Below are 10,577 nucleotides of genomic sequence, written 5' to 3'. Positions count from 1 at the left end.
ATGGGCCAAAATACCAGCAACAGTGTGTGAAAAGCTTGTGAAGAGTTACAGAACACGTTTGGCCTTTGTTATTGCCAACAAAGGGTACATAACAAAGTATTGAGATGAACTTTTGGTATCGACCAAATACTTATTTTCCACCATGATTTGCAAAGAAATTGTTTAAAAATCAAACAATGTGATTTGGTGTTTTTTTTCTCCACATTCTGTCTCTCATGGTTGAGGTTTACCCATCTTGACAATTACAGGCCTCTCTAATATTTTCAAGTGGGGGAACTTGCACAATTAGTGGTTGACTAAATAATTATTTACCCCACTGTATATAATAGCCGTTTAATAATTATCTTATCAACGCCCACGCACACTTTTGTATTTAGAAATCAAAATCCAAGGTTAGTCCAAAGGGAGACTTGGAAATCAATACCATCTCTCCATCAAAAATAGCATGTTTGGCTTTGCTTTGAGCCATTTGCCCTTTTGTGAGCGCAGATATCTTTTCATTCCCGCAAAACCAAAATGCTTCGCCATCTTCTCGTGATTTTGTCATCCCTGGCGGTGTTGAACAGCAACGAAGTGACCGTTCAGATGGGCGCCGACGATAACGAATCTGACGCCGTTCGAGGTAAATGTTAACCAAAAAAGATTGTTTCATTACAAACGTAAACAGGGAATCTGATGACAACGTGTTTTATTAGCACAGAAGCAGGAGATTATCGAAGCCACGAAGAAACTGTTGACAGCCATCGGCGGCGGCGATTTTGAAGCCTACAAGTCGGTTCACGTCGATCGACGAATGTTTTCAGTTCGTGTTTTAAAACGTTATGTTTCAGGAAAATGCGCCATCCGGATCTCACCAGCTTTGAGTCCGAAAGCATAGGAGTCTTGGTGAAAAACATGGAGTTCCATCGTTACTTTATTGAAAACGGTATGGTTACAATTAGGGTTGTTCCGATCATGTTTTTTTGCTCCCGATCCGATCCAGATCGTTTTAGTTTGAGTATCTACCGATCCCGATATTTCCCGATCCGATTGCTTTTTTTTTTTTTTTTTTTGCTCCCGATTCAATTCCAATCATTCCCGATAATTTTTCCCGATCATATACATTTTGGCAATGCATTAAGAAAAAAATGAATAAAACTCGGACGAATATATACTGTACATTCAACATACAATACATAAGTACTGTACTGGACTGTCTCAGGAAATTAGAATACACAATATTCTAATTTTCTGAGACAGTCCTGTATATTGTTCTATGTAAAGGACGTCAGCCAAGGTCGGCCCCCCACATTTTTACCACGCCAAATCTGGTCCCCTTTGCAAAAAGTTTGGACACCCCTGCTTTAAATGGTGGATTAATGTACAGGACTGTCTCAGAAAATTAGAATATTGTGTATTCTAATTTTCTGAGACAGTCCAGTATTTGTTTATTATGACAATAAATCCTCAAGATGGCATTAAAATTATTAACATTCTTTCTGTAAGAGGGATCCACGGATAGAAAGACTTGTAATTCTTAAAGGATAAATGTGACTTTGTATATCGTGACTAAATATTGCCATCTAGTGTATTTGTTGAGCTTTCAGTAAATGATACTGTAGCCATTTAACTGTTCTGGCCAAATGCATGATGGGAATTGCAACCATGACTGTGCGTAGTGGTACCAATTGATATATCTTCTCTGAGTTGGGAAATAACATAGGGTGTTAAGAAATAGATCAATTACTACCTTACTTCCCCACATTGCTTCCCACGATATTTCTAATCGTAGGGAGAGGGATTGTAAGGCTTTAGCCAATTTAAAAAAAGGCTCCAAAGTCTGCCGAAATTCACTTTACTCACTTTACACTGCCTTTTAGCTCTACATATAGATAAAACGGTGCCATTACAGATTGAACGCGGCGATGCGTGAGTGGGTCGTGCAGCGCATGCGTTAATTGCGTTAAATATTTTAATGTGATAAATTAAAAAAGAAAAATAATTACCGCCGCTGACGGGATAAATTTGATAACCCTACCTTAAGCCTAAACTAAACACTCTGGATGGGTGTAACATATTATGTCTGTAACGTTAAATACAATTAGAAAACGATTCAATTAAAAAAAATATATATATTAAAAAAAGCTATGTCCGATATTTTTTTGCCAATTCCGATACTTTGAAAATGACGTGATCGGACCTGATCGATCAGGATGCCGATCGATCGGGACATCTCTAGTTACAATTAGAGTTCGACCGATATTTTCAAATGCAGGTACCGATACCTAAACAATTTTTAAGCCGATTGCTGATATTCAAAGATTTTGTAAGCCGATATTTGAGGCAGATATCCTTTTTTTTTTTTTAAATTGCTTCAACAGCTTCAAATTTACAATGATGACCTGAGACATAAAGGATTATTTTACTCTAGTGCAGGGGTGTCCAACTTTTTGCAATGGGGGACAGATTTTGTGTGGTAAAAATGTGGGGGGCCAACCTCGGCTGACGTCCTATATGTAGAACAATATATTTTTTGGCAATTTTTAGCAAGCCATTCTGTATGTCACATTTGCTTTATTATTATTTTTAAATGAATCGTTTCAACAATCTCGCAATTTTGACTATCGAGCTCTTGCAAAGTCCTGACTGTGAAATTAAACTAGTTTCAAGTTGCTTTAACCCTTTAACACCGAACGTGTCGGCAGCGACGCGTTTACGCATATCGTCTTTGAAGCTTCGTCACGCTGTAATTACGTCACCCACGTGCCGCTGGTTGGTCTCATTTGAAAGTGCGGAAGTTGATGTCCACACCAGTTTTTATTTGAAGTCAATCGACCAAGAAAAACGGGAGATACAGTGCCTTGCAAAAGTATTCGGCCCCCTTGAACCTTGCAACCTTTCGCCACATTTCAGGCTTCAAACATAAAGATATAAAATTTTAATTTTTTGTCAAGAATCAACAACAAGTGGGACACAATCGTGAAGTGGAACAACATTTATTGGATAATTTAAACTTTTTTAACAAATAAAAAACTGAAAAGTGGGGCGTGCAATATTATTCGGCCCCCTTGCGTTAATACTTTGTAGCGCCACCTTTTGCTCCAATTACAGCTGCAAGTCGCTTGGGGTATGTTTCTATCAGTTTTGCACATCGAGAGACTGACATTCTTGCCCATTCTTCCTTGCAAAACAGCTCCAGCTCAGTGAGGTTGGATGGAGAGTGTTTGTGAACAGCAGTCTTCAGCTCTTTCCACAGATTCTCCATTGGATTCAGGTCTGGACTTTGACTTGGCCATTCTAACACTTGGATATGTTTATTTTTTAACCATTCCATTGTAGATTTGGCTTTATGTTTTGGATCATTGTCCTGTTGGAAGATAAATCTCCGTCCCAGTCTCAGGTCTTGTGCAGATACCAACAGGTTTTCTTCCAGAATGTTCCTGTATTTGGCTGCATCAATTTTAACCATCTTCCCTGTCCCTGCTGAAGAAAAGCAGGCCCAAACCATGATGCTGCCACCACCATGTTTGACAGTGGGGATGGTGTGTTCAGGGTGATGAGCTCTGTTGCTTTTACGCCAAACATATCGTTTTGCATTGTGGCCAAAAAGTTCCATTTTGGTTTCATCTGACCAGAGCACCTTCTTCCACATGTTTGGTGTTTCTCCCAGGTGGCTTGTGGCAAACTTTAAACGAGACTTTTTATGGATATCTTTGAGAAATGGCTTTCTTCTTGCCACTCTTCCATAAAGGCCAGATTTGTGCAGTGTACGACTGATTGTTGTCCTATGGACAGACTCTCCCACCTCAGCTGTAGATCTCTGCAGTTCATCCAGAGTGATCATGGGCCTCTTGGCTGCATCTCTGATCAGTTTTCTCCTTGTTTGAGAAGAAAGTTTGGAAGGACAGCTGGGTCTTGGTAGATTTGCAGTGGTCTGATGCTCCTTCCATTTCAATATGATGGCTTGCACAGTGCTCCTTGAGATGTTTAAAGCTTGGGAAATCTTTTTGTATCCAAATCCGGCTTTAAACTTCTCCACAACAGTATCTTGGACCTGCCCGGTGTGTTTTCGTAATGCTCTCTGCACTTTAAACAGAACCCTGAGACTATCACAGAGCAGGTGCATTTATACGGAGACTTGATTACACACAGGTGGATTCTATTTATCATCATCGGTCATTTAGGACAACATTGGATCATTCAGAGATCCTCAGAGAGATCCTTCTGGAGTGAGTTTGCTGCACTGAAAGTAAAGGGGCCGAATAATATTGCACGCCCCACTTTTCAGTTTTTTATTTGTTAAAAAAGTTTAAATTATCCAATAAATGTTGTTCCACTTCACGATTGTGTCCCACTTGTTGTTGATTCTTGACAAAAAAATTCAATTTCATATCTTTATGTTTGAAGCCTGAAATGTGGCGAAAGGTTGCAAGATTCAAGGGGGCCGAATACTTTTGCAAGGCACTGTATATTTTAAATTATTAAATTTATTAGGATCATGGAAGCTTCCACTTTGGGAAAATATATACATACAGTATATCCTGTATATTAGGAGTGGGAACCTCTTGGTACCTCACGATACGATACGATTTTCAATACAAAGCTCACGATAACGATGATCTGACGATATGGCGTTGAGTACCATCAATGCAGCCTTATAGTTAACTGAGTCACTATTATGGTGGAAGATTTTGGTAGCAACTTGTTGGTTCCCCCTTTTTTTTTTTTTTTTTAAACAGTGACACCTTTTTAAAACGATATCTCGATTCTTGGCAGTAGCATATCGATAACCTTTTGGGATACAAAATACCACGATGTTGATTCTTGACAAAAAAATTAAATTTCATATCTTTATGTTTGAAGCCTGAAATGTGGCGAGAGGTTGCAAGATTCAAGGGGGCCGAATACTTTTGCAAGGCACTGTAATGTCATTTGAGTTTTATAGTTTTATTGCACTCATAAATATGCATTAAAACGCTGCATGGACCATGTATCTATCTCCATATTAACATCATTTCTTGTCCTTTTTCAAAAACGAAAGCAGCACAAAAGACTACATGTCCCACGAACCGTTCTGATGTCAAGAAGGACGAACCGAATGTGATCATTTTTAATAAATTTCCGAGCGAGGCGCCAACTATTGAAAGGGAGGCATGCGAAGCAAGCAGCGGCCGGTGTCGTGCCGAAAAATGCACAACACTGGTTGGTTTGAGCGAGCGACTTTGAAACGTGCAGAATGAATCTAAAACTACATTTAGCGCAAGCTAATGCATTATTTCATTAACTCAAGGAAGAAGATGAGCCGTATTTGTTGTCTTTTTCTTTGCGTGAGTCGGCGTCTCGGCGAATAGAAGTGACGGCAGCGCGCAAACGGCGAAAGAGTAGGCTGTGTGACATTAGCCCCGTTTACATGCTGACTTTTATTCATACCGATTCAAATCATTCCGAATGGAAATTTCACATCAGCTGTTTACATGTCACTTCATCTATTCCGATCCAGCGTTTACATGTGACTGCCTTTATTCCGAAAGGACGTTTGACAACTGCCGTTTGACATGCGCAGATTAATCAAAACAAAGCGTCACGTTGCAAAACATGGAGCTCGATCGTCAGATCAGCTGCTGTTTTAACTTTTCGAGTGGAAACAAAACTTCAGAATGATACGCCGCTCATTTAAAAAGTTGTGTGGGTGCGCTGTGCGTGTGCTTGGAAGCCATGTTGCAAGTGACGTTACTTACGTCACCAAGTGACGTCACCACGTCAGTACGGCGCATGTGCAGAAAGAACGCAAGCAGACACCATTCCGCTTCCGTGTTTACATGATATAATTTTACTTCTAATCGGTTTGGGAAAAGGAATATTCCACCCCTGTGAATCGGAATGAAATTCCATTCGGTTTGGGCCTGTTCATTCCGAATGAGGTGTTGATATGGAACACATTTATTCGGTTTGAACAAATATTCCGATTGTAATTGGAATATTTGGCTCCATGTAAACGTGGCAACTGTGTGTGATGCAGCTCCGTGACCTGTTCAAGAAGCTTCATTGAGTGCGCAAAAAAAACAACTTTTTTGGGTCGCATGCCTGAAAATTTTGAATTGAACTGAACTACTAGTCAATATTTTTTTAAATACTTTTTTTCAATGTTATATATTTTTTTTTCTTTAATCTTTTCAATGTTTATGTAGATGTGTGTTCGAGAAGCTTGATTGCATGTAGGTATGTACTTTTGATAAGGTGATGGGTACAACACCTAACTTCACAAAGAGATATCCTCCAAACCCTTTTTGTGTTAGATGACATATATAATTTTTTTCTCTCACTATTTTGCACTGTATATAACCTGTTTTGACCATAGTATGTGTAAAGGCCAAAAACGCCTATGACCATACCTGCTGTTTCTGTTGAATTGTCAAACGTAAAACTATTCAATCTTATTTTTTTCTATTGAATGTTTATCCTAATAAGTTGAATAAATATGATCAAGCTTCAAAACGGTTGGTCGATCATGTTTGGTTGTCAGTGGGACGTCAACATTACAAATTTTGAAAAAAGATTTTTTTTTGGATTTTTTTGGGTCCAAAATGTGGATTAAAATTGGTCAGTGAAAAAAACAACAGTTTGGACATGTAGTTCAAGGTGTCCTGAAAAAAGGGACCCAACTTGGCCATTGTAAACAATTTTTTCTTTGAAATATAAAGGCAACATCAAATGCATGCAAATTCGGCCAAAATAGGCTTGGGTGTTAAAGGATTAATTTCTTGCTGCGTATCTTCCCTGTAATCTTGTCGCACGTTTCAGCGTGTCTAGTTTGGTAATATCGCCTCACATTGAACTTTTTAAAAACAGCGACTCTGTCTTTGCAAATGAGCACACAGTTTTTGCGTATTTTAGTGAAAAAATAGTCCAATTTCCACCTATCCTTGAAGCGTCGACCATCGCAGTCAACTTTCTTTTTTTGTTGATTATCGCCATTTTAGAAAAATTGAAAGTAAAGGGACACACGGGGTAATGTAGCTTAGAGTGCTGCTGCCTTTTAGTAGGTAAATGAGGAGCAGCATTTAGTGTGTAAGCTACCGTAATTTCCCGAATATAAGGCGCACCCGTGTATAATGCGCACCCCAAATTTACTTGTAAAATCTAGGGAAAAATATTGTACCCGTTTATAACGCGCACCCTAATTTTAGCACCGATAAATAGAAAAATACAAGAAAACAGAGCTCGTGTACATATACAGAAATGTCATTTTACTGACTGGTGAAACACAGCACAAGCATAGCATATTGGTAGTTCAAAACATTACCATAAACTGACAATATTTACGATAATAATACGATTTGACGACTTCTCCAGCTTACCAGAATCTAGGAGAAAACAAAACAGATGTGACTTTTCTTTTAAAGGCTGCTGTATAACTTGCTCGTTTCATCATGATGAATAAATGTTTCTTCCATGGATTGATACGGTAAAATGAAAGTGAGAACGTAAGTCGGAAATCCGTGAGAGCTCATCGCTGTGACCAAGACAGTAACAATAGGAACTATTGTTATTTGGGATTGAGTTTCCTGAGGGACAGATATAGTTGACGGACACAGGAAGTCTGTGTGCTTACATTTGTTATGGTCAGAGTTCCGGAGCTGCAATAAACGTTGACTCAAATGAGTTCAAGAAACTAAATTCAGTGCTTTATGAAGAGTAAAAAAAGCAGAATTTAACACAGACGAAATCGTTCGGTCGATTAGAGTGAAGTATTACCAAAACAAAATGGTGACATCACGTACCGTAATGGTCGGCAACGGGTCGCCGCATACGTTTCTTCAACACAACGTGGCCGTGTCCAAAAAAAAAAAAAATCGGTTTATATATATATGTAATATATATATATTTCTGTCTCCATCCATGTACCCATTTATAATGCGCACCATGATTTTACAAGTTGATTTTGGGGGGGAAAAGTGCGCGTTATATTCGGGAAATTACTGTACTTCATATTCTGGTAGCAGTACTGCTGACCAATTTATTCATTCTGTGTGCGGGTCAGACATTATTGATTTTATGACAGAGGACGGGGGCCAGATAAAATTTGACCACGGGCCGCATTTGGCCCACGGGCCGGACTTTGCACATGTCTGGTCTAGCGCTTTTGCAAACAAGTTGTCGTTTTTATAACTTAAAAAGGCAATATTTCAAGATGAAAATGTTGTGTGCTTTGCCTTTTCAGTTCTCCCACCTGGTGTCCTTCACACCCTTATTGTCAACCCTCACGTACACATGTTGGGGAAGGACGCCGCATACATCGCGTACATACGTCTCACTCAGAGCGTGGGGCAGGACTTCAAGGGTAAGACGGACAGGGCGGAGGAGACTCGCATCTGGCAGCGGAACAACGGCACTTGGCTCAACGTCCATTTTCATAGGACCGGCTCCACTTCACTGCACACAAAATAATGTTCCTTATCTTCCTTATTGCGTCTTTGGAACGCAAACACATTCTGCTACAAAGTTCTAATAAAACATGAGCATCCAAGAATTTTTTTTTCTTGTTCCATGTGGCATTTACCACTTTAACCCCTTGATGGTTGAATCATAGACTACAAGATACTTGACTGGTCAGATGAGGTATTCTCTGCGCACCGCCGGCCAGTAGGGGGCTGTGTGAGTCAGGTTCATTCATTAGAAGAAGGTGGGAATGACGCATGCTTTTGAACACACAGGCAAAATTACCTTCATAAGTACGAAATTTGGACCGCATACTAACAACAAGGATTGTCTCTCTGGCACACCCCCATACTAAATGTAACCCCAGACCATGATTTTGCCACCACCAAACTTCACTGTTTTCTGAGTGAATCTCGAATCCATGCGGGCTCCAGTAGGTCTCCTGCAATATTTGTGGTGACTGTGGTGTCATTCAATGGAAGATTCATCTGAAAAATCCAACTTTTGCCACTTTTCCATTGTCCATCCTTTTGACAGGCTGTGGGCCTTGGCAAATGCCACACAGTTTTTTAATTGTCTGCATCCTGAGAGATCTGCAGGGTGGAAGGCAACATAAATAGTCTGAAATATCAACAAATCTTAGCTCTGCCTCTCAGGGTGCAGACAGTTAAAAAAACGTGTGGCATTTGCCAAGGCGCACATCCTGTCAAAAGGATGGACGCTGGAAAAGTGGCAAAAGGTGGATTTTTCAGAGGAATCTTCTATTGAATGACACCACAGTCAACGCAAATATTGCAGGAGACCTACTGGAGCCCGCATGGATCCGAGATTCACTCAGAAAACAGTGAAGTTTGGTGGTGGTAAAATCATGGTCTGGGGTTACATCCAGTATGGGGGTGTGCCAGAGATCTGTAGGGTGGAAGGCAACATAAATAGTCTGAAATATCAACAAATCTTAGCTGCCTCTTACATTCCTAACCATAAAAAGGGACAAATTCTGCAGCAGGATGGTGCTCCATCGCATACATCAATCTCTACCTCAAAGTTCCTCAAGGCAAAGAAGATCAACATCCTCCTGGAATGACCAGCCCAGTCACCAGACATGAACAGGATGAAAGAGGAAGCATGGAAGACGAAACCCAAGAATGTTGATGAACTCTGGGAGGCATGCAAGACTGCTTTCTTTGATGTTCGTGATGACTTCTATGAATCCTTGCCGAACCGCATGGATGAAGTCCTTCAAGTCCATGGAAGTCATACAAAATATTCAATTTGGATCTCACAGCACTACTACTTCATTGGCTTGTTTTGTAACATATTTTTGTATTTGAAGTACATTTTTTATTCAATTTTCACACTACTTTCTGTAGGCAACAAAACTTTTGTCTTTTCTTAGACCAATTGAATCATTAAAAGTCAGGTTATTAGCAATTGTTTCTACAAACCGGATAAGCGACAAGACTTTAGTCAGGGACTGTATTTTCCAAGTTAGGTACTAATAATGAGCGTATTTGAAAACAAAACATAACCATTATTTGTAAATTAAGATTAAAATATTGATAAATATATGTTTATCTTATGAAAGGATTACAGTTCGAGTCCAACGAGGGCCACAATTTATCCGGAGGCTGGGGAAATGTCACCTTTCCCCCAAGTTAAGGTAAGAGCAACTCCCCTGTATCTGTACCATTGTGGTTAGCAGTGTTGTTAATAACGGCGTTACAATATAACAGCGTTACTAACGGTGTTATTTTTTTCAATAGTGAGTAATCTAATTACTTTTCTCATCTTGACAACACCGTTACCGTTACTGAGGCGGGAAAGGCGTGCGTTACAAAGTTGGTTGAATAAAAAAAGTCTGAGAGAGACGGACTCACGGAGACGAGAGAGCAGAGCAGGAGTGGGGAAGACGCCGTTGCAAATGCGATGCTAGGTGGCTATAACAATACCTGACTGTAGCCTACAAACTACGCCCACATGATACGGTTGATATCACATATTATAGAACTAGATGCAAATGAGAGACACGGCTGCATTGGCAACATGTTTTAAGGACTACATGCGTTAGTAAACAGCGGCCATCTTAAAGCAGTAGACCTCTCAGGAAGGCTCTGTTGTAGAGATCCTTCCTAGCGAACCTCAGTAACTTTTTTAATTTT

General features: G+C 39.8%; 1 protein-coding gene across 1 annotated transcript; it reads left to right on the top strand.

Annotated features, from left to right (window-relative positions):
* Positions 1–420: 420 nt before the first annotated feature.
* On the top strand, positions 421–8,509 carry LOC130914245 (calcium/calmodulin-dependent protein kinase type II delta chain-like). Its single transcript, XM_057833255.1, has 4 exons — positions 421–622; positions 696–771; positions 831–925; positions 8,201–8,509. Exons 1-4 carry the CDS (start codon positions 517–519, stop codon positions 8,425–8,427), a joined length of 504 nt encoding a protein of 167 aa, XP_057689238.1. The 5' UTR covers positions 421–516; the 3' UTR covers positions 8,428–8,509.
* The last annotated feature ends 2,068 nt before the right edge of the window (positions 8,510–10,577 follow it).

This window comes from Corythoichthys intestinalis, chromosome 4 (assembly GCF_030265065.1).
Source record: "Corythoichthys intestinalis isolate RoL2023-P3 chromosome 4, ASM3026506v1, whole genome shotgun sequence".
Classification (NCBI taxonomy): domain Eukaryota; kingdom Metazoa; phylum Chordata; class Actinopteri; order Syngnathiformes; family Syngnathidae; genus Corythoichthys; species Corythoichthys intestinalis.
This window is presented reverse-complemented; position numbering and strand designations above follow the sequence as displayed.

Bases quoted from the DNA above. Each gene is read 5' to 3' on its own strand.
- LOC130914245 (XM_057833255.1), top strand. From the start codon at position 517: ATGCTTCGCCATCTTCTCGTGATTTTGTCATCCCTGGCGGTGTTGAAC. The intron at 772-830 runs GTCGGTTCACGT...GTTATGTTTCAG, and splicing joins GGCGATTTTGAAGCCTACAA to GAAAATGCGCCATCCGGATC. The intron at 926-8,200 runs GTATGGTTACAA...TTGCCTTTTCAG, and splicing joins TCGTTACTTTATTGAAAACG to TTCTCCCACCTGGTGTCCTT.